The sequence below is a fragment of the Rhagoletis pomonella genome, unplaced genomic scaffold, assembly GCF_013731165.1.
Source record: "Rhagoletis pomonella isolate Grant_MI unplaced genomic scaffold, Rhpom_1.0 Rhpom_scaffold_00003, whole genome shotgun sequence".
In the NCBI taxonomy this organism is placed as follows: Eukaryota; Metazoa; Arthropoda; class Insecta; order Diptera; family Tephritidae; genus Rhagoletis; species Rhagoletis pomonella.
Genome location: NW_023458557.1, coordinates 85,398,087 through 85,423,662, shown reverse-complemented (window position 1 = coordinate 85,423,662; position 25,576 = coordinate 85,398,087). Strand labels below are relative to the sequence as shown.

Genomic DNA, 25,576 nt, shown 5'->3' with positions numbered 1-25,576 from the left:
AATAAATGTTGAACCAACTCTACTCATATTCCATGTTCGCTTGTCTTTTATTTTCTTATACAAAGTCAATAAGTACACACACACACACATAAACAAACATATTTTTATTGGTTGCCAATATGTATACGTACGTAAATGTATCCCACGTAATGCTCGCTGCGTTCTGCACCTCACCAACAAGGTAGAAAGCCGCATATTTCCACACTTACAAAAGCACACATTTTCAGCTCATTTATATGAAAATCAATTCAAAAATGTTCCTAAATTTTTGTTTGTACTATGTAGTTAGCTTAACGAAGCCAAAAGATATGCATTTTAAAATTGCTCAGCTCTCTTTGTATCCTAGAGTTAGAAGAAATAAAAAGCAATTTAAGGATATTTTTCTTGTAGATATGTAATTGAGTGTATTTGTGCTATACACTATTAACATGATTCGACTTTTTTTTAGCTTAAATTTGTAGGAAAATAAGTGAATACGAGCATCAATTTTTATTACCTTTTATCTCTATTTAAAAAGGTTTGCTTTATAAGTCACTACCCGGTGCATTTTTGCTCACATACTTTTTGTAAATAATTCTCAATAAAAGTAAATAATTCTCAATATTTAGCACATTTCTTTAAAAGGCTTTTGCAATTTTCCCCAACATTAGTAGCAAAGGCAGTTTTTATTTTTTATTTAACTATTTCGATTAAGGTGGCAGCACATGCTGAAAACATAGACTTCCAATTAATATTAGGATATTAGGGCGCTGCGTGCTAGCTATATCTATAGTGCTTATCTTTAAGAAGTCATTCCAACCTTTAAATATATAAATCCAAGCACTTTGGAGGTTGTCATGTTCCAGTTTCTGCTTAGAGACGATATTCGTTAGTTATAATCCTTATACGTCTATGCTCTGTAATGTCCTACTTAAGTCCTGTTAGCCTCCTTGGAAATTTCCATATTACATACAATAAAGTCAGAGCAAAAAAGATCCTCAGGCAGCCCTACTGGCACCGAAGACCCACAAAATAGCTTCTAGGCTGAAACCAGTTTTACTAGGTTGTGAACCGGGTAGGGTTGGGACTAGCTGTATATTCGGTATCCAGATATTCGTTCGGGTATTCGTGTATACGGTTTGATTCCAGCTATCCGGTTATCTGAAAGCATAAACAGACGGCAACGTTGATCCGGTTCAACTCGGGAATTAATTGCAGTTGATCCGGATTAAGTCCAAGTTCATGCGAATCAACGCTGCCGTCTGTTGAAGCTTTAAGATCCGTTAATTTTATTATCCGAATTTATGGACAACCGCTTAAAATCTGTTCATCTGATTATCCGGATATTCTACATAGTAGAAATAGGTATTTATCTAAACGGGTAAGTGCCTCGTATCAGCGTAAATCCTGTAAATAAGTAGTCTACATCCTTCCCGTATAGGACGAAGGGCCACGCGCAATAGATCATTTGAGCGGTCGCGGTGTATGTGGCCCATAATAATAATAACAATAATAATAATAAAGTTACTTTAGCTTGCAGCGGCTTGTCAGGTGTCCAGTGTTAGGCCTTATATCCCGGTTTGATTAAAGACTCTGCAAGATGGACTTACAAATATCTTCGATTGCCTTTTACTCTTCGACATACGCTTATGGGCTGCAAATTCGGAGTCATCCCACTTTCCTGGAACTTCTGTCGTGAATGCCTTGGACGGACCACAAAAAGGCCGAGAGCTTCATTGTTATCCGCATTTTTTTCGAGAGTATCAGCCCTTTTGCCTCTATCAAGGTTCTCACGACGCGGAATGCACCACAAGATAGTCTAGTTAATTTAGTACATTTTTACAACTTTTTACTAGCTTTGTGACCGTTCTACATGAGTCACAACGACGTTAATGCTGCCGGGCTATTCGACCTGGTGTTCATCGAATCCAGATCTATCATGACTATAACGGTATCTGACGGATGACATCGGCACGAATTTAATCTAATATAATCCTGGAGTGCATCGAGAAGCTTACTACCCTTGCTGAAAGTATTATTATCCTACTAAAATGGAATCTAGAGCACATTGGACCAGTTAGCCAGACTTGTTTGCTGCCTCCAACCCGATAGGACCTAAGCCATTCCTTGCGATGGGTCCCAGCACGATAAAGGCAGCTGAGGGTACTGTATTGGCGTAACACCTTGGAACTTCGTCAAGCCAGAAGGTGCATAGGACATATATGGCCAAGAGAAGACCACATTACCTCCATATCTATTCTAAAATTCATAGAATCTCGGATATATGGAATGTTGTGATAAGCCGAGGGCACAATAGAGCTAATCGTCACATTTTTGTTTATAAATAATAATACCTGATGGCATCCGTCGGATACCGTAATAGGCATGAGAATTTGTATGCTGTTACAACAACAACCTGATGGCTATGCTAACACCTTTAGTCCCTCTTTGAAGACATTCGCCAACACATTTCTATTGCGAAAATGTTCGCCTAGAATATGATTGTGTATGTACCCACTGGTATGCTTTCTTAAATCTAATTCAACCTTCGCTGATCGTTGTGTAGCTTATCCTGGGTGACGCTGCACAGTGGTTCAAAACTGGAACTTATCAGCCGATTTGATTTTTTTTTTTTAGTGAAAGCTTATTAAATTAAAAAGAGACCAGTTGAGCCCGGTTTTTGAATTTTTATGTGTTCATATGTATTAAATTTTTTAGTGCAAGGTGTGAAAAAAGTAGCATTTTGAGGAAAACGATTAATAAATGTTGCAAACTACTTGCAAACAGTGGTACGGTTCCCCCAAAACGGAAAAAAAAATCCACTAGAAAAATTTTAAATGTTATAAAAAAAAAATTCACAAGTTTAAATTTTTTTTTTTTTGAGTGTCCAGAAAAATTTTTGTTATGCAGTTTTATAAAACATTAAATTTTAGTGTAATAAAGTGCAAAAAAAAAATTAAATTTTGGTGAACAATTTTTTACAACATTTTATTTTTTTTATCATTTGGAGGAACTGTACAAAACTGTTCAAACTAGTTGTTTCTATGTAATATTTGTTAAAAGGAACAGGAAACGCGATTTGTGAAAACTTAATGCTTCAGTGAATTAAGAACAGTAAATGACAGTCATGAACCACTGTGCGCTGGAGTTTACCCGGCTACAGCGGCCACTTAAGCTTTTGAGCCGGATATATTTACTCATTACCGCAAACTGATCCCCGATATATGAGTGACAAAAGTTTCTCTGATATTTTTAAATAAACTTTCCTGGTTTTTAACCGACAGTTTACATTATTTCCCTTTTCATACTTTCAGTTGAATACAATACTTAATAATTATTGACCCACTGCAATACTATTAATAATCGCCTGTAGTTCTGCTTTATTTAGTTGCAATTGTTGCCCGCATTTCGGCAAATACAAATTTACAAATAAAAGCAACTAAGCTCTCGAAAATACTTTACTTGAATATTTTAAGCATAAACTGCTTTTAGACTTTTATTGAGCTTAAAAACTTTACTAATTTCTATTGAATTAAGAGCCCTTACAGCTTTTAATTATACAGATTATTTGAATATAGCCTAAAGTGGTGTGCACTTATTTAAATACATTTTTGCTTAAAATTTGTCAATAATTCGTAAATTGTCTGTAGATTTTACAACTTTGCATATTTTTAGGCGTGCCAAGTGCATGCAGTGTTCTTTTAATTAACATACATTTGTAACACAAATTTTTGTGTAATTTTCATTTATCACTGCTTTAACCTTAAAACAAAATAACGATGCCGTTAAGTTTTCCAATTAATGCATGCAAAAATAGTGCTTGCATATTTTTAGACGCTAAAATGCCAAAAGATTTCGCCTAAAAGCAGAGCTTATTATACTTCGAATGTGAAATTAAAATGAAATGCATGAATAAATAATGCAGCTGCTTCAGCGGAGCGCATAAGAATGCTTTTGCATTGCGCTTATGTGTGTGTGTGTGTGTGTGCGTGTGTGTGCTTGTATGCATTCATATGGCGAAGGCATGCTTAATAAAATTTTATTGCATAAATTTTGAAGCAAGTGAAAACTTTTTGGTAGCTTTAATTGAATTTTCAGCTAGTACTTCTGGAATTTTTCTTTTCTTTCTTCTCGCTTTTATTGTTTCCTAAAAGTATTTGAATATAAGTAATGTTCAAATAGAAAAGTGCATTAAGATATGATTGCATATTTTTAGGTGCTAAATGCATATTTAAGGCTGTGAAAGCACTGCCACCTGTTTAGAAAGTCGATCGATGGGTATCAGACGAGTGAGGTTTTAAGAAGAAATATTTATAATGACGAGGGTTGCCACCAGCTGAGTACTTTAATTAACAAGTGAAATAAAATCCTGCTAACATTTTATAGCTGGAAGCTTTTTAGTGAGTGTGTTAGATTGCTTATGATCTGGATTTAGATACATACATACATATATAGCATACCATTTGGTGAGAGTTGTCACCTGCTGAAGAGTTATATTCTAGTTTCAATTATAAATATATATTTTACAAGCAACGAGATTTAAAGCTATTCCTATCACGAAAACATTTTTTGAAGGAAGTTGCCACCTAATTTAAAAGTTAAATTCAGATTTAATAATAAGTTAAATGAAGTATTACAATAAGTATGGGTGGCAAATGAATGAGATCTAAGAAAGCTTTATTTTGAAAAGAGGGCTGCCACCTGTTTAGAAGTTAATTTCTATTTTTTCGTAACCTAAATAAAGAAGAGTTTAATTCTAGTTTAAATTATAAATTTAACTATATTTTATAACGAACGAGATTTAAAGCCATTCCTATCACGAAAACATTTTTTGAAGGAAGTTGCCACCTTATTTAAAAGTTAAATTCAGATTTAATAATAAGTTAAATGAAGTATTACAATAAGTATGGGTGGCAAATGAATGAGATCTAAGAAAGCTTTATTTTGGAAAGAGGGCTGCCACCTGTTTAGAAGTTAAATTTTATTTTTAATAAGCTAAATAAAGAATATGACAACATGGATTCAATCGAAAGATGTATAGGAAAGCTTTTGTTTCGAAAATATTTTTAAAGAAGGTTGCCACCTGTATTGCTGGGAAGTCAAACAACAAAAAAATCAAAATGGTTTGCCTCTTATTTATAAGCCTACTTAAATTGAAAAACGCTTTATTTTGAAGAGGGTTCCCACCTGTTAAAAAGTTAAATGCATTTTAATTAAATATTACAATATGGGTTTCTAATGAAAGATAATTAAGAAAATTGTATACAAAAATAAATTTGAAGAAAGTGTCACCTGTTTAAAAAATTAAATTCAATTTAAGTGAACATTTGCAAACGGGAATATCTTTCGGCTTGTAGCCGTTTTCAAACTTCGAGCTATTTATTCTTTTTTTAGGCTAATACTGAGATATTGATATGAAATAAAATGTGTCTCATTTTTTAAAAGGATTTCCAACTATAGATATTGTTTAAAAAATGTACATTTGTATGTAGCATAAAGACCAGCTACGAGATTTAAATCGTTTTTTATACATATTAATATGGCCAATTTAGTTGAAATTTGCTGCATTTACCATTTTCTAGAATTTTGCGAGAAAACGCAACTTTTTGAAATAAAATTTATTATTTCCGGTGATATAATTTAGTTTCTTTTTTGTTACAATTGAAAAACATTTTAGCCCTTATTAAACATTAAGATACTTCTGACATATTGCAAGTCCCCTAATAATAATGGCCACATATCTGGCCAACGGACAATTCCCTTTATTAAAATTTTACCATTTCCAAAAGTGCAAATTCGTTTACTTGCTACCACACCTCAATCGCTTTACAATTGCCCTTCAGTTTCGAAAAAGCATGCTAACTGCAATGGCAGTGGCTTTAAATAGAGGAAGAGTGAAAGAGAAAGAGTTCTGAGCTGACACACTTTACCAGCAGCCATTACAAATTTTTATATTTCCCAAAAGTGCCAAACTGCAACAGCAACTGGCAGCTCACAGCGGCAGTGGCAGCGGCAGCAGCAGCAGCATATCGATTTCTTGACATTGCAGCAGAATTTATCACCGCTTACACACTGCTGGCATACATATGCAAATGAGACATACACACACACACACACTCGCACACTTATCGCTTGGGTGCACATTTATTTGTGGTCGCATAAATTTTCGACGACCCGAAAAAAAAAATTTCAAAAAAAAACACAAATTTTACAAAAGCAAACAGAAGCTGCAAAATCACATGAAGCATTGCTAATGCCAATCATGAGCGCCAACTTGGCAGCATTGCACCCACTTCGATTCAGAGGCACAAACAAACACAGGCAAACGTGTTCACATGCAACTTTACGTGAAAGTATGCCAGCACCTGTGTTCACGCAGCTGCCGCCGCTGCTGCTGTTGCTGCTGCATACATTTACGAGCTTTACGGCAGCATGAAGCCATTGCTTTTGCAGGTCATAAAATTATCTGCGAAAAATGCAAAATAAATGAAAAATGTGCGGAGCAACACACCGGGGATGCGCGTTGCAGTGTTTGTGTGTGTGTGTGTGTGTGTGTGTGTTGCGTGTGAGATAGTTCCGCTGCTATGCTCGCACATTTTCTTCTTTAATTTCGGTAGCATACTTTTCGGTGCACAAGCAGGTGGCGCTATGTAAATGTGCACTCTTTCGCCCCCACTTTTGCAAGCGTATACTAAAGAATGCCATTGAAACGCACGCCGACTGCACGACGGCTGACTTTGGCATCGCATTTGTAATTGAAAAGTGAATGAAATATTCGAGTTAGTGCATTTAACATATTTAAGCGTAAAATGATATCGTAAAAACGGTGAATTTATTGCGAAACCACAGCACAGCTACCAGCAATAGTGAGCGGAAGCGAAAGCGCGTTCAACAAAAATTCAATTCCACCAAAGAAACAGCAAGGCGACTTTTATTTTTCTCTACAATTTTTATGTTGTCAATTTTATTTTTCTACTTCGGTTCATAATTCATAATATGCAAAATATCGGTATGTATGTATGTATGTAGGTCGGTTAGTGTATGTAGTGTGCCGAAAGTGGCCAGGGTGGGTTAGGGGTCAGCACGCAGACATACATAAATATTTTTCATATAACACAAACACCCTAACCTAAGTAATGCCGATTGCGGCAGCACCTGTAAAATATGCATTTATGTATGTATGTATGCAAATCATTGTATTTGCCCAACATCGTCTAACATTTCGATTTCAATTTTGCCCGATTTAACAGCGCTTTTTTCTTGCTTGTTTACTTTTTTCATATTTGCATCTGCTGCTGTAATATCTTAGCGTTTCATGGGTTTGGCCAACTTAACTTTGTGGTTATACAGTTTGACCAGATATTGAGCGTATATTTGATGAGATAATGTATATGCAAATTTGAAGCTTACGGCTGCTTGCCGAAATTTGCGGTTTTGTGCATTTATTTGGTTTATTTTTTTTTTTTTGTCCTTGTTCTTTAAAGTTTCTAGGAAAAATATATTGCTCTCAAAGGTGCAATGCTTAAGACGGAGTGCTTAGATGTGAAGTTTAAGGTGCAAATAAAATCCAACGACCGCATAAAATTGCTCAGTTCTTAAGACAATACGATGCAGAACATATTTTCAAGTTTATATGTTTATATACCGTCTAGGATCAAGATAACATTTTTAAAACTGGATCGATATCTATAGACTCGAGACTAGAGGGTTCCTTGAAGATGTATTTGCATGTATTTTAAGCCTTATGTTTTGCAAGTGCCGTGCAGTCATGGAGAAGATGCGAAATAGTTTCGTCCTCTTCAACATTGCCACAGCTTCTACAGAAATCGTGCCGGGGTACGCGTAGTCAGCCAATGAAACAGTGAACTGTAAGCACTCTCAAAATCATCGAATAAATATCCGGTTTACTGAGATCGAGTAGGCATTCTGTGCGTTAGGCACCAAAGGTCGGCCAAAGCTGACTAGAAATTTTACAGTTGCGTTCTGCAAGCCAACGTTCCCCTGTAATAGCAGAAAATTTCTTACTACATATTTAGAATTTTTCAAATACTAAAGCGAATACTTTGTGATTAACGATACTTGCATAAGCTCTGTTTTTTCTTGTATTTCCAAGCCGACTGGATGTCAGTGACCTTTATATGTATGTAGGTTTTATTCCTGGTAAACATATCACCCTTTATTAGTAATGTGATAGCTATCAGCTCAGCATAAAAACGTTGCAGGAAATAGGCAGACAAAAACTTATTAATTTTCCTAGAAGTTTCGAACACACACCATGCTGTAGAAAATAACCAGTCTGACCACACCGCTGTGCAAATTCAACGATAACCTTTTGTCAATGTTATTGTGGCTTATTAACATTTAATTTTAATATTTTAGTAATAAGGATATCGATTACCCTACTGCAGGTGTAAAATTGTTGCTTTACGAACGCTTTAAAGCTTATGATCCAGATCTTAAGAAAAATCAAAAGAAATACCTTTCATTTATTCTGTGGCTTGAAAAAGTACTTTGCCGCTGCTATAAATTTTTTTGAATAAATAAATCGCATGTTTAATAATATAAAGAATTGTTTTAAAATTTCAATTTTGCGATTAACGCAGTTTGTATATCAAAACACAGATGGAAAGACACATATCTTCGCTGCAACCAAAACCTTTATAAATTTTCAAAGTATATTTTTATAAAAATTCAATAAAAAAATGTGTTCGACGGTCATTAATTAATAAAAATATTATCGAATTCAAATTGAAAAAAAGGGGTTCTGCCTTAAAACTTATTACATTATATTATTAGGTCACAATGACCCAAAACATTTTAGGACGGGGTAAAGTCGAAAAAAGCAGAAGGGTTAAGAAATTTTGATAGCAGAACTTTTTTCTCATGTCTTTGATTTTTTAATGAATTTTGCTGTCGTCTGTCTTATCAGACCAGCAAATTCTGCAGGTATATTTTCAGATAGCCAAGTGGCTATAGGAGTAATTTCTGATGTGATAATCAATTTCGAGCTTGGTAAGAAATGCCGACCTACCTCAACTCTTGGCAGCAAACAAAATGACGGCAAAGTATCTAGATAGAGAGAATCCATTAACTCTTTATTCGGAGGGGTGGACTGTTACTGCCGGTTTCATCAGCAATTTAAGCGAAAAGTAATTTTTCCCTTCTGCCAGTTTTCGTAAGATGTCAAATTAAAAAAAAAATTTTTCACTTAGATAGCTTTTTTTTATCTATCCTCCCAAGTAGAGGGTATAGATTACCAACTTTTATGTAGCTTCAAACAAACAAATTTCCCTATGAGAAGGTGGCCAAAATATATAAGTATATCCTGGGCGTCGAATAATCGTCGCCTACATATAAAAAAATAGGGTTAGATTTTGAAGTGAAACTTCTTTAGCGGCGGTTGGTTGGTTGAGAGTAAATTGGCAAATTCAAAGGAAATTGCACACGGAAATGGTTGCGGTTGAAACAAGCGCTTCTTGAGTGTATGCATATGGTATTAATTTAACAAAAACTTGCTAATAAAATGTTAAAGAATAACAAAGGTAAAAATAAAAACAAAAACAAAGGCAAAAATGAAGGCCAAGGTAAATTCAAACACTTTACTTATATAAGGGCAAAGATGAAGGGGAATATGTAGATGAAGAAAATGATAAAAATAAAAGTAACAAGTAAGAAAGTCTAAGATCGGGCGGAGCCGAACATTAAATACCCGGCGCAAGTATTAAATATATGTTTTTTCACTTTTCTGAATGCTACCGCTAGACGGTAAGCCGGGGTGTATCAATTTTGAGTAAATTAGCGTCCTTAAATTTCGAAATATTCCAGTTTCACGCATTTCTGAAATTTACCGTTATATGAAAAGCGGCCGTCATTTTAGTCCGATTTCAATAATTTTCAACGTTTTGCTTATATGTGGCAAGCACAATAACCACACCGAGTTTGGTACAAATTGGTAGAACGGTTACCGTAATATATGTATATGATCATAAGTGGGCGGTGCCACGCCTATTTTCCAAAATTTTACTATAAACGTATTTCTTGGTAAAGAATTGTTGCAAGCATCAATTTTGAATACACTAGCTTCAATATTTACCGATTTATCGAAGACTTCGTTTTTCTCTAAATTACCGTTATATGGGATGTGGGCGTGGTTGTTGTCCGATTTTAAAAAATTTCTGCCATTTCGTATGTTGTACCAAGGTTAACAACTGTGCCAAGTTTGGAAGAAATTGGTGCAGCGGTTACCAAAATATACACATGTAACCATAAGTGGGCGTGGCTACGCCCATTTTCCAAAAATTTATAATATTCTTATTTTTCGTTTAAAACTTATTGTAAATGTCAATTTTGAGTGAATAATCTCCAGTAGTTACTAAAATATCGCAGTTTTCGTATTTTTGGAAATTACCGTTATATGGGAAGTGGGCGTGGTTACTGTCTGATTTCGCCCATTTTCAATACCAACCTACCTTGGGTAAATGGAAACCCACATACCAAATTTCGTTGAGATATCTCAATTATCGTGTACACAGACGGACGGACAGACAGACATGGCTTAATCGACTTCTCTATTCATTCTGAGCATTTATGTATACATTTGTCTATATCTATCTCGATTCGTTTTGGCTGTTACAAACAAGTGCGCTCGGGTATAAAAAGATGAGGATGAGGATACCGATAAAAGTAAATATGAAGAGGATATAGATAGAGACACAGAGACTCAATCTGAAAACTATTTTGGGATTTTAGAGATTTTCGTGATTCTCGGGACTTATCGATATAATAATCGATATTTTTATCAGTTTAGTTATCGATATTTTTATCCATTTTGTTAGCAAAATTTTTATCGATTTTGCTATCGATATTTTCGGAGCTTGTCGATATAATAATCGATATTTGTATCGATTTTGTTATCGATAGTTTTGACGATTTTGTAATCGATATTTTTGACGATTTTGTTATCGATATTTTTGATCGATGTTGTTATTGGGTAAGTTATCGATATTTTTATCGATATACATAAATTTCATATCTACCGCCTTTTTAATGGTATAAGTCGTTTTTGTAAGCGCTCCCAGATATGTAATTCCGTGTTAATAGTCCCAGTTGTAACAAAACAAATTGCTGCGCATACCAAAACTACATATTGCCTGCCATACCAAATATTTTGTAGGAAAGTTTGTATTTTTTTTTTGTTTTTGGTTTTGTACTCCTCTGGGACATTGTCTATACCGTTTGCGACATAAAAATCGCCACCCGGAAGCTGCGACATGTCGCCAAGTACATATGTATGTATCATCCTCAATAATGCAGCAAACAAATTCTCTGTATGAAATCACGTTGAACTCGTTTGGCTCGTTCCTTTGCTTCGATATTCTTTTCTGCTTTTCTATCTAGAACGTTTGGTCTTTCTTTCTTCTTAACTTTTCTATCGATAGCCTGAGTGTATTGTACATTTTCTGCTACCTTTCTTCCCGATATACTTGGATTTTTCTTAAAAAGTGCTACAATCATCTAGGCTTCATTCGGGGTTTCGAAATCCTTTGGTATGCCAGTTCCTTTTTTCCTATTAGTAGCTAGACGTTTGCCATAGATTTTATTAGCTCGCGAAACGGTATTGCTTGACACGTTTGCTTTTTCAGCCATGGTTTCGAGAATCCAATATGGATTTTCCTAAAAGAATTCTCACAATTTCTTCATTTATTTATTTACTCATTTCGAAACTTGATTTGAAAAGAATCAAATTTTCCATTTGAAACGTTATATAAGTAAAAAATGCTTGCACTAATTTGCTACCAGTACCTATACCAATAACATTACCAACACTAATACGAATACTAATTTCAACATCCACACCAAAAAGAATGCCGATATCAGTACCTTTAGCAATACCAATACCACCTGCCTTCTTTTCTCTCCACGATAACATTTTTTCAAGCACGTAAAATGTAGGCTTTTAACATCTTGTTTTTCAACATTCTTCTTGTACCGCATTCGCCTTAGAGATTCCTCTTACAATTACCCTTAAATACAATCGAAGCCTGTCTAAAATGTCAGCTTACAATTATTTGACTATGACATCTGCCATCACTCCATTTGTAATGTTAAAGTAAATCCCTTTTTGTGATTATTGCTCTTCTATGCATAATGCCATTGCAAGCATAGGCAGTCGTCCTTATTTTCATCAACTCTCTATTATCAGCATTTCTCTATATTTGCATATTATTATACATATGTATGTGTGTGTACATTAAGACTAAATTTTATTTCCATTACTGTAAATTCACAATAGCCATATTAGCGCCGACAATGCAAAGCTGTTTGATAACCCACAGCGTTAACGATACTACTTTAAGCATGGAGGTTAGCGAGCGCGTTAAGCTATGCTTCTCTCAATAAAAGATAGCGAGTAATACGAGTTAGCAAGGTGAAAATTGTTTTATTTTAAATAAAAACGAATTTGCAGCGCTTAAAGCCGCATTCAGCAATTTTCGATTGCTACAAGAAAATACGCAAATTTTCTTTAAATGACTAAATTAAAAGCAACAAGAAAATGACAGACGTTCTCCTTTGCTTTTTTTCCCTATGAAGCGCTCCTCTACCTATATGTGTATGGATGTATTTCTCTTGAAGTCTTTGCTATCTACGTGCATACATACATACTTTGTAGCAGCTTACTAGGCGCTTTAAACCATCGAATCTGTGTGAGAAACGAAAAAAAAAAATCGCAAAACTAACGCATGAACGACATTGATGATGTGCCAGCGAGAGTTTCAATTTAAATTATACGAAATCGAAATTGTTTCTCAGCCTTTTTTTTGTTGGTTTTGTGCTTAACTCGCCTATCTCATCTACCCACATATCCCATTTTCCTCGCACCGATTTTCATGATAGCTGCGACAAAGCATTTAAAATTGCGCAGACAATGGCAAATAAATAAACGAAAAATCGTGCGGGAGAATCTACATACAGTGACGAACAAAAGTATTGGCACAAAGAACTTTTCGCATTGTATGGCAAACTTTTTTTTATTACAATTTCTTTTCTCTAATTTTTTATAAAAATATAGTTAATTTTACAACGAAAAACAAAATAAAAAATAAAATCTATAAACTTTGTGCAAAACTCAGCAAAACTCCATAATCTTGCATACTAATTTTAAACTTTCTAATCAGATTTTTTAGAAAAATTCTACGTATATAGCCTCAAACTTGCACTTGGTTATACTAAAATTGAATGGGCTGAAAAACTGCATACTTAAGATTTTTCTAACAAGTCTGATTACAAAATCGCTGATTAGTATGCAAATTTATTGAGTTTTGCACAGAGTTTAGAGATTTGGTTTTTATAATTTTTGTTGTTTTATGCACTACATTTAAAAAAATATAGTTGCGAAAATAAATTTCAATAAAAAACTTTGCATAAATTTCAAAAAATTCTCTGTGACAATACTTTTGTTCGTCACTGTAGATATAACGAAAAATCCAAATACAAGAAGTTTGTAAAGCTGACGTTAATCGAAAAAGAAGGAAGAAATTTACAAAAAAAAAAATATAATAAAAATCGGCACCAAGCGCGAGTTTTGCGAGATTAAAGAGAAAAACGGATAGCAGCAGAAATCCGTATTTGCAGTAAATGCTGTTCGATTACAATCAATACTACGCCTGACTGCTTGGATGTGGGTGGGTAATATGTAATGCTAGGGTAGTATGTAAGTATGTATGCGGTTGATAAGTGTATATGTATGTATGTCGAAAAGTAGGTGTGTAACTAAGTATTGATTCACGTAATGCAAATTAAGGCCCTCTCTTCTGCCTTTTGCTTTTGATTCTTTACTTTAAATGGCGCAGATGCTGAGTTAAATCGGCAAGTTTGTTCAAAATTTTAACAATGGCTTTAGTTTTCTTAATTTTTTGCTTGCTAAATGTTATCCATTAAATCCATACTTTTTTTAATTTTATGTTCCTGAAGATTCTTTTGCCATTTTTATATCCATGTTAAGCATTTTTCCTTCATTATGAAGTCGTTGCTTATTTCGCGTCCATCCTCAGCTCTGCTCCAATTTTAAACACAAGCGACTCGTAAAACAACCAATAATCACATTAGCACCCTGGTGCTGTTGTTAGCAGATACTTGTGATAATAATTGATTTTTATAAGACTTTTTATTACAGTTAGTTGTAAAGTTCAAAGAAGGTGTAGGAAACCGCAAAGGAATTTGAAATTGTTCTACATTCAAACTTACTAGGATAAGAATAATATGACTTTGGATCTGTCTCCATAGCCTTGAGTGTGGTGGAAGTTTCTGTTAAGTTTGTTTCCTTCATCTGTGGCTAATCAAAAAAAATTTCAGGAGAAAATTCAAGCATATAAAAATATGAAATTATTGTGTACTACTCCAACTGAACCCAATTTTAAAGACAACGTATAAAACAAATACCAAAAAATTTTATAAATTTGCAGGTTTTAGTTAGATTAAATCCGTACACTTGAGACACGTAAGTAAATTTAATGGGCTTATTTCACTTTGTACCGATATAAAAAAACAAAAACAAGATTTTGCTTAAAATCTTCACTTTCATCCAACATAATTTGAAAACCAATCGAGTTAAATACAGCATACCTCGCAAAAGTTTATATATTTGTATAAGTATTTTGAAAATATTGACCAAGTTAGAATATTTATCTAAAAAATATATCTTATAATTATGTTTTCTTTAACTCTAGTTTTATTATCTTCCTATCAAGATATCTTAGTATAAACATGCATAATTACAAATTTAGTAGCACTAGCATAAGTTCCTAAGTCGATTAATGTTGTACGCCTAAATGTATGCTACACAAAAAATCCAAATTCCAAAATTATTTCAATTGAAAATCAAAGCAAATACAAAAGTAATTAAAAATGTTGCTTGCCTAATAAACTATTAAAATTAAACTGAGCACAATGGTGGCCAAAAATTGCATGAATTAATAAATCGAAGGCATATGTAGGCATGTTGTGTATTTTTAAGCTGCTTACAATCAAACTACTTATACTACTACACATAAAATGCTAATTAAAATATGATAAAAACTAATTTAGTAATTCACTATGGAGTGCAAATAATAACAAGAAACAAGAAAATCTGTAATATAATGAATTAATCAATATAATAATCAGATTAAAAACAATAGCAGCTTGCATTCAAGCTCAGTTAGTTTATAAATTCAATTTAATGCATTAAAAATTATGTTGAAATCAAAATCAAAACAAAAAATCAATTAAAATAGAAAACCAAAACAAAGCAAAACAAATGAATCTAATGTTCCTGTGTGTGTGTTGCAGATGCGAATTTTTCGGATTTTCCATATATACAATATCTAACACGTAAGTTTGTTGGTGGAGTTCGTTTATAAATGCTATACTCGCACTAAGGGTGTGAGTGTTGTAGTGGTTGAAGGTCGATCCTTTTTGTTGCTGTTGAAAATTAGCTGTTTGGTTTACACTGCGCGATATACATATGTAGGTGACAAAGAAAAGCTGACACTTTAGGGAGAATATGCAGTCGGTGCTAAATGTATGTGTACACCTTGTTGTAATATAAAATTCACAATTATTTTCATGCTAAATTTTTTTCATTAATTATTTATGAAAATATAGATAATTCTATAACAGCAACCATATAACACAAAGTTTCACACTTTATATAAAGTTCAGAAAAATTAAAAACAGTTTTCATCACAATTTCAAAAATTGTATTAAAAATTTCTAGAAAATTTTCGAGTTTGCAGTTTTGTAGCCCGTTCAATTTCAGTACAAAGTGCAAGTTTCAAGTCGCTAGAAATTACCGTTGATTTTTTATAATTTTATTTTTTTTTGTGGAGGGTGTTGCGGGTGATCAAAACCTATTTTTAACCGACTTCCAAAAAAGGAGGAGGTTATCAGTTCGTCGGAATATTTTTTTTTTTTTTTTTTATGTATGTTACCGCATAACTTTGGACCCCTTTATGCATCGGAAAGGTAGCGTCTCAGAGGTGGTCCCATACTAATCTCGTTAAGATCCGATCAGCGGATCATGAGATATATATATATATATTTTTTTTTTATATGGGAGTTGAAGTCGGTTTTTTTTTTGCTAAAAATTACTAGTTATATGGAAGGAAATGCGCAACACCCTCCAAAAAAAAAAATTACGAAAATTGAACGAGCTACAAAACTGCATACTCAAAAATTTTCTAGAAATTCTGAATAAAAATTTTGAAGTTTTGATGAATTTTTGTAAACTTTATATAAAGTGTGTTATATGGTTTATGTTATAGAATAAGCTATATTTTCATAAATAATTAATGAAAAAAATTTTGCATGAAAATTATTTTAAATTTTATATTACAACATGGTGTACACTTACATTTGACACCGACTGTATATCCGAGTGTCTACAAACAAAATTTTGTTTCTTTGTTCAAAAGCAATATTCATTATATAATTTCTTGCTGTTGCTGGAGTCCCTATCAATTATTTTCTTTTAACTTATTGTTAAACCTTGTTCACAGCTCTGCTCTTACTAAATTAAGATTTTATTCTTAATTTTAATTTTATATACTTTTGATTTTTAATTTTGATTTTATTCCTAAAAAGAGCTCCAAATGGTTGCGCGCAAGCTCAAACAAAATAAATCGCCAGGCCGAGATGATAGCGTAGACTATTTTCCGACACATGAAAACAGCATGAGCCTACCTGAGTGGACGCAAAGTTTTACTTCAGACTAAAATTCTCTGTATCGCGAAAACGGTCGCGAAGGGGGGATCCTCATCGAGTAGATTAGTAGCTAACAGTAACAAACCTGCTAATGTCATTTAAACTTTCTGCACTATCTCTACTTTATAAGCACCAAATGTGAGCTCGCGCTTTACATACAGATAAGGCGTCGCATGAAAATAGTGTCATCAGTTCAACGGATCCAGGGAGAGTGTTTTACACTTTGCTGAAGTGACTGCATCGGCATGGCGCATTTCAATCCCAGTGAACTTTCCACAAGTAGTAAGATCTTGTTGTTTGCGCCAATTACTGCCCACCAATCGATTGAGTCGACCTTATTAGTTTGGCTTCAGACCTGCTAAATTTCCACATTTTCACGGCACGTCAGGTCCTGTAAAAGACACTCCCTGCCCGCCGTTTTTAAACCCACTTGGAGAGAAAGACCAAAAACAAAGCGCCTTCTGGCAACACACAATGAGTATCCGTGCCTAGGGACGCACGCCACGGTTTAAAGTAATATAAAGTAAAGTAGCAAATGACTTCGTCTAACCAGGATTCAGCATTGACGGCAGACCAGACTGTAGATCGAAGGAAGACTATCTCTTGCCGAAGCGGATCTACTTTGAGCTCGGTTGGCTATTGGAAAGCAGAGCTCTTGCTCGACAAACAAAGATCACGCTCCGCAAGTTTCTTATAATGCCCCTTCCTTTAAATGGCGCAGAAACTTGGACGATTTAGAACAAAAAATAGGAGGATGCGGGAGGATACCGACAGAACTATTCTGGGCTACCCTATTAGATGGAATGGCAAACTGTGGGAGCTTTTTTCTGCACTTGGGGTTGAACAATTTGTGCAACTTCGTAAATGAAAAATGAAATTGGCGAAGTTTTTTTGTTTCAACCTAAACATGAAATTGGTTGTAGTGCCTAATAAGAAGAAACTGAAAAAGGATTTTTTTTTTTAATTTTCGATTTCTCTTTTGTTATATTTTATTTTATATTTTTTTCAATGAAATTTTTTTGATCAGGGATGGAAAACCATCATTATTTTTTTAATTTTAAATGAAAAATTTTAGCTCACATATTTGTATTTGAAAAAAAAAAACATTTTAAATATTTGAAAAAAGTAATTCAAAACAATTGAAAAAGATAATGAATAAATGCTGATTTAAATTATTTTACTCATAATAAATACGTTTCCAAATTTAAATAATTTTTATTCAGTGTTATGCTGGTATTATTCAAAGCCCATATTTAACAAATTTTTAATTACACTCAATACAGAATTTTGTTCATAATTAAATTTTTACATTCTACATTCGCATTTATTTCACATCATTACCACATTTCCCAACATCAGCTCGATTTTACTAACAGTTTCTTATTTTTAATTTAACACCTTAAACACAACATGCATTAATTTAACACACACATACATACACATGTGCTCGATGTGCGCGCAGCTGCCATTTACCAACTCATCAAAGTAAATAAATTACTTATTTTCACTCTCGCTTCCGTTATAAATATTTGTTCATGAAAAATTAATTTTTTACATTTCATGTAAATGTCCCAATAACAACAATAATATTAAACGCACGCTTACAACAATAAACAGGACCTTCATTAAACATTATATATTTATGTATGTACATATGTACTTATGTATGTGTAGCTTTCATAAAATACTCAGAAAAATTAAAAATTTATTTTTACCTAAAAAAAACACAGTTTTAATTTGCATGTAGTGGTGGTAACCATATGTCGACGTGCGTGCAATGCTTTTGTGCAACAGGATATGTAGTAAATAAATGGTATGGAACGCTTTTGTTTAACAGATTGAAAAAAAATTGTAATGAAAATAAAAATCCGAAAATTGTTCGTTGCTATGAGCAGCGCAGCAGGGAAAAGTTGAAAATAAACGCGCAAAGTAATAAAGTAAATAAATTCATGAACATAACTAGTCATGCGCAAATCATTTATGTATGCATGTACATTAGACTGGGTCGCAAGAAGAAAAAAGAAGAATGCAATTACCCGCTTTGGTTGAAACCATTCTTGGAGAGGAGTTTAGAGATATAGAATATGTCCTTGGTGAGTTCTAATTTTTTTATTTATGACTTGATTTCGAAATGTTGTTATATATCATTGGAAAGATAAGTTTTTTTTAATTAAATTAAATCACAAAAACATTTATCTTTCCTTTTAAAGCAGTTAAAACAAATTAATAAAATTAAATTAAATTAAAATAAAGCAAAAATAAATAAAGATAATTTAAAAAATTAAAGTAAAAAAAATATATATATTTTTTTAAACAATAAAATCTAAAAATAAATTAGAAAAAGAAAAAAATGTAAGTAAAAAATTTAAAAAATAACGTACTATTACAATTAAAAAAAATGTTTTTAAAAGTAAATATAAAAAGTTAAAGCAAATGAAATAATAGAAAATTGGTTTCATAAAAAAATAAATAAAATCTAAAAATCAAAAGAAAATCAAACCCACAAAAGAAACCCAAATTAAATTAAAACAGACAACATAAAGTAAGCTTCTAGAAATTAAATGATTTAAAAAAGAATAACATCCAAAAGTTTAAAAAAATTATATTAAGAAAGAACAAAAATAAATTAAGATATAAAAAAATAACATAAGGTTCTAAAAATTAATTGTATGAAAAACAAATCCTTTATAAATAAAGAAATCTAAAAATCAAAAGAAAGTTAATCTTTTAAAAGAAAATAAATAAATAAACAAAATAAATACAAATAAATAAAATAAATTCCTAAAAATTAAATTAAATTAAAACAAAAATGTTTTTCTTTTTAAAAGAATAACATCTAAAAATTAAAAGAAAATTAAGTTGCGAAGGAAAAAAATTTTTTTATAAAAAAAAATACTTAAGATAAATTTCTATAAATTAAATTGAATTAAAAAATATATGTTTTTCCTTTTAAAGCAATAATATCTGAAGATTAAAAGAAAATGTAATTGAAAGGAAAAAAATTCTAGTTTGAAAAAAAAAACGAACTCAGATCTCTCGAACGGCATGCCAGGGGTTTTTCGCTCAGCCATTGCGACTGCTGTAGCGACGCGAGCTTAATGACATACAAGTGCTGTCTCTCAAAATAGATTTTCGACACTAGTGGTATATGAGAGAGGGTTTTTTTTCTAAGACTAGTGCTAAAATAACAAAAGTCTTTCCAACTATCTTGCCATCTTTCCTTCATTTGTCTTGCGAAAGACTTCTTACTATCCCAGCCAGAATGGCCCTATAAATGTTGATGTTGGTAGATAACACATACGCTGCGGCAAGTGAGTAACTTAGGCTGCAGCCTGCTGGCAGTCACTAACAGTCAAATAGTCAAGTCGCGTTGAGTTTTGAAATATGAAGATTTTACTAGTACATTCAAGTTAAGTAACTCTAGTCTGCTTGATTACTCGCTTGACAGCCAAAGTTGCTCGCTTGGTGGGGCATATGAGTTATTCGGAATTTAGTATACTATAGCCTATAGCCTATATATATAATATATATAATATAGGCTATATGCTAAAGAGCCACTTGATGCCGATCGGAACGTAGACAGTTGGATATTACTTAAAGATATAATTTCAAAAATGTATGTATCACACTTTTATATCGAATACATTTCGATTTTTGCTATTTTAAGCGCTCGCTGAGGAGGTAAATTTTCATAACCCCGAAATGTGAACCTAGGAGTCCCCTTTTCATATTTTTCGTCATATCTTCGGCATATCTTCAAGTACTCCGGTCTGCATAGTGCTTACGCATCAGATCTCAGTTCTTATCACCCTAATGTAATTAAACTTAATGTCATTTAAGCTTTTGCCAGAGAAATATTTCTGGCTCAAGACCATTTCCTGAAAATTTGAGGATCATTTTGGTGCTGATAAGGGTCCATTTCGGGAGACCGTTTCAAGACTATTTCAGTGCCAAACAGAGCGTAGCTCGGTATAATTTCGGGATTCGGTCGAGACCGTTTCGGGACTTTTTAAATATCATTTCGTTACTAGTTCAGGATCATTTCATGACCGTTTTTTTCTTTACCCATGCCTTTTCTTCGAAATTGCCTTGCAGCGATGTACCGCAAACTTTTTTTGTTTGCTTGTGAAGTGGTGCTGTCTAATGTACATATTACATATGACTACATAGTGTATGTACATACATACATAGTATATGAACACTGGCGTGTATGGCGCTGCATTTAAGCTGCTAGTGTGTGTCGTCTTTGCATTTCGTGAGTTTTGCGCATTTTCGCACAACAAACAAAGCCACGCGTAAGTGGACGACAATGAGCGGCGCATATGTGTGAAATTCCATGCATACAAACATACATACATGTTCATATTCCTGTTGTCCGTCGTATAGCATATTGAGCGCCACATTTCAGATCAGACGATGCAGGTGCTTTTTGTTAAGTGCTTATGAACAAAAAAAAAAAGCACACAATTAGGGGCAGACGCGGTTACCCAGTCGGCCTTTCAATGAGGTCAATTGGGTAAAAGTGATTAAATTAGAGCATTTCAATTAATTGCATTTAAAACAAGACGCATAATTATGGCCAAATATCAATGACATGAAAAACAGCAGAATTTTAAAACTTAAAAAAATGAAAAATTTAATTTTGTTTGAACAAAATTGCAATATTTCGCTTGCTTGCGCGATTAGACTCAAATTTAAAAACAAAATTTTTTTCTTCATCTCGTTGTGGTTAAGGCGCTCAGCCATAAACGAAAAACAACGACGAAAATACGCACTTAAATACCTACGACATTCCGTAGCCCATATTTTCTGCAACAAAGCAAAGCGCCGCATATGCGACCACAGACACACACACATATGTACATATGTACAGTCATGTGTAAAATAATAATTTTTGATAATGGTTTTTGTGGTTCGTGTCATTATTTTCTTCCATGCAAAAAAAATTGTTGAACAGACTTTGTATGGAAGAAAATGCATGACAGGTCAGAAAAAAAATTGAATGGGCTCTACAACTGCACTCTTAGATTATTTTCAAAAATTTATAATAATTTTTTTTTTTATAATTTTTCTACAAAGTTTTATATAAAAATAATAAAGATTAAATAAACCAAGGAAGTTTATCAAAAACTGGTCGAAATATCGTGCACCTATTATTTTTCACATGACTATATGCAAACATGCACATCGATATGTTTGCATTTGCTATTAAAGCCGAGTGTGTAACCAAAACGCAAGTACTCGACGCGGCCTGTCACGCTCTGCTATCAAACCCTTAAGCGCTTTAGTCAACGTGTAACGTTGAAAGAACGTAGAAAAAGCAAATATAAGCACATACATGCATGCATATATGAATGTTATCTCGTTTCATTTTTTGCAATATTTCTGGATATTTTTCTTTTTTCACTTCTTACTCACACAGAGTGCAATTCGCTTTGATGTAAGCACTACCTACCTACATACACACGTCCATTCCTATTTCTAGCATATACGCTATTTGTATCGGGTATTAAACGTAAACATACATTCACACGTTTCGTTGATTTGTTTAGGGACTTAGCGGTAAAGCTTGTTACGTGCTCTTTTCCAGTGCTTCAGTGCTCGCTGTTGCCCCGTTTGTAGCGGAAAAATCTGGCACGATTTACACATGAGCATTTCCACAAAGGAAGTGTACATTTACTTGACGGTGCCATAGTACTTAGCTCTTCTTTGATTTTGTTTTAATAGAAATTTCTTGAAAATGTTTCCTTCTCAATGAGCTGGTTCACTTACTTCCGTTGGCTTAGGTCGCTGGTTTTCTCTTGTCGCCATTCTTTTTATTTTCTTCCTTTTAACCTTTTCATAATTATTACTTATTGCACTCTTACCCTCTTCTCTTCCACAGATCCACCGGAGATTATCAAGAAGCCTCAGAATCAGGGTGTACGCGTTGGTGGCGTGGCTAGTTTCTACTGTGCTGCTCGTGGCGATCCACCGCCATCGATAGTTTGGCGCAAGAATGCTAAGAAAGTATCTGGTAAGTTTTGAAGCTATTAACTATATTAATAGCTAGCAAATACCCGGCCTGCTTCGCTGCGCCTTAAAGTTTTTTTGTGTTGTTACACCTCCCAAAACTTATAAATAAAAAATTAAATAAATTTAAAGGGATTAATGAAGTGAGATTTTTAAAACAAATTTTCGATTTTTGAAGTATTCTTAATTTTTTATGAATGTGGCTGCTTAATTTAATTTATTTTCGAAGGTATGTATTTAAAAAGTAAAAAAGTATAAACGATTCGTATACCGTATAATTATCTTCCATAAAAAGCGGAAATCCAATTTCTTTTGTAATTTAAGCAAAAATGTGCGCGAGGTATTTACTAGTTGGAGATATTTCCATATCAAAGTATTCTCAAATATTTTCGTTTGATACCCATATTGTAATAGTCAGCTGATCTTATCGATTTAACGGAATTAGATTTTTCAAATAGTTGGCAACCCGCTTCAAAAATATTTTCGCCAGCAAACTTTCTTAAACCACATTAGCGTAATACCCGTATTGTAATATTTCATTTATTTTATCAATTTTATTGAATAAAATTTTTCAAACAGGTGGCAGCCCTCCTCAAAAATATTTCCGGCAGTAAACTTTCCTCGACTGAATTCCAGAATTTCTAACCGCATTCACACATGCATTTATTTAGATAGATTCCGCTTTTTCATTGGAAAATTTTTTGGGCATTTTCATTTAAGCACTCATTCCCTTTTTCTTCATCAATCGATTTTCTTCATTAATAGCTTGATTTTTTTTTTATAACAGAATGCACTTTAACACAAATTAAAACAAAAAACAACTACACAGAATCAGTTATTTTTTTTAATTTTTTCATCTGTTAAAATTTTACTTTTTTTTATATTTTTTTTTATGAAAAAACAAAAAATCTTCAAGTATTAATTCATTTCTCAGAAACCACCAGGCTTATCGAAAAGTTGTGTATTTACCGTTTATGAAGAATTTCGTTAACTTTCATCAGCCGTATTTCGTATTAAAATTGTTAAATTAGTTCGTAAGATATACGAGCCACTAACCCGATTTTCAGAATCATTGAGCGATTCTACATTGGAATTGGATAGGGGCATCCGTAGAAAAAACACAAATTTTGCGATCCAGTGTTACCAGTGTAGTGAAAAGAGCGACTTTCGAGGAATCCTATATACCAAATAATAAAAGTTAATATTGTAGGAACTAAAAATATATAAAACACAATTACGTGGCAAAGCAATATGATTAATGGTGAATGATATTTCAGGCAGACAATACATTGGAAAATATTGCAAGAAATTATTTTCGTTGAAAGAAAGATTTATTACAAAAATACATATTTCAGCGAAAAGTATTCTTTTGTTTGTACTTTCGAAGAATACATATAACTTGGTTATTGTTGCCACTGTTTTCGAAAAAAAATCATTATATGTATTTAAATAAGTTCGCGCTTGTTTAAATAGCAAAGCAAATGCAGTTTTCAGCTCCTCCTCTTCTTCTAATGTGTTCGACTTCAGACCGAAAGCTGCATATCGTCGATGCCTTTGCAAAACCGGCCGTCGACCTCAAAACCTTAACGAGAGAGCAAAAAAACTTTTCTTTGAGGCCGTTGACTTTATCAGGGATATGTGGGTAAAATTTTACTAACAAAAATTTGCAAAAAGCAATTCAGATGCATATAATTTTTATTCTGAATGTAAATATAACGCACTTTTTTCCATACGAAAAAATTGTCGAACATACTTTGTATAGAAGAAAATGCGTTAGGAAAAATTGCCAAAAATCAACGCGATTTTTTAGCAACTTAAAACACACATTCTATTTAAATTGAATGGGCTATAAAACTATATACTCAAAAAAAGTTGAAAATTTAGATGCAAGTTTGCAGAATTTTTATAATTTTTGCACAAAATTTGAGGTATGAATTTATAAAATTTTTTTGATTGACATCTGCTTTTCTCCAGACTAGATGCGAAGATGGCGTTTAAATTTTCTGGGCTGGGATACGTTGAAAATTTTTGTTTTTTCTCGCAAAATTATTATCATCACTTTGCACCCTACTAATTTTTCTTTTTTGTTTCTTTTCTTCAATAGCATAGCTAGTGTGCCCTACCTTTATCATTTTCATCTCTTAGAATAATAGAGTTAAGGCCTCATTCTAAGAAACAAAATAGATTTAAACCTTTTATAAAGTGAAATTTTCATACAAAGTTTCGATTTATAGAGCATTTAGAGTATTCTTTATTTTTAATGAATTTAGGTGTTAATCTGCGCGTCTGAACTGAACCTTCTTTCACTAGACACTTCCACTTCAACAGTTGAGTCGTGTATAGGACGCATTACATCGAATTTTGTGAAGTAAATAATTGGATCGTGTATAGTTTGCATAATATCGAGCTTGGCGCCTTCTCGCGGTTTTCGCTAGCTTCTAAGCAGACATAAAGCATACGACGATTCACATTAGGAATAACAGAGGGAAAATCCGAAGCAGCATTTGCCTTACAGGCAGGGAAATTTCGCTACCAAGAAATGACACCACTTCGTGTAACCGCAATTCTAGGTACCTTGTTAACGTTTTAACTTATTCAGAAATTTACCGGCTACGAAAAGTATGATTTAAAATTTGACAGTACCTTTATTTATCGGTAAACTTTTTTTTGTTAGCAACGCAGAATGGGCCTGTCAGTATCGGGTTTCGATACTAGTATTTTTTTTCGTTACCTACTCAGTACCTACTTGGTTCAAAATACTTGGTATCGAACGAAAAGTATCGATTATGTGCTTGCATTTTTTCGTACCGTTTCGTGCCCAATGCCACCTAAATGAAGTCTAGAT

At 33.2% G+C, this 25,576-nt stretch overlaps 1 protein-coding gene across 1 annotated transcript in view; it reads left to right on the top strand.

Annotated features, from left to right (window-relative positions):
* The window catches only part of LOC118735705 (tyrosine-protein phosphatase Lar), a gene marked incomplete at its 3' end in the record, with an annotated part of 988,245 nt that overhangs the window by 577,410 nt on the left and 385,259 nt on the right, over positions 1-25,576 (top strand). Inside the window, 2 exon segments of the mRNA XM_036465626.1 lie at positions 15,307-15,348; positions 22,604-22,735. Of these exon segments, the coding sequence (XP_036321519.1) occupies positions 15,307-15,348; positions 22,604-22,735 (174 nt within the window).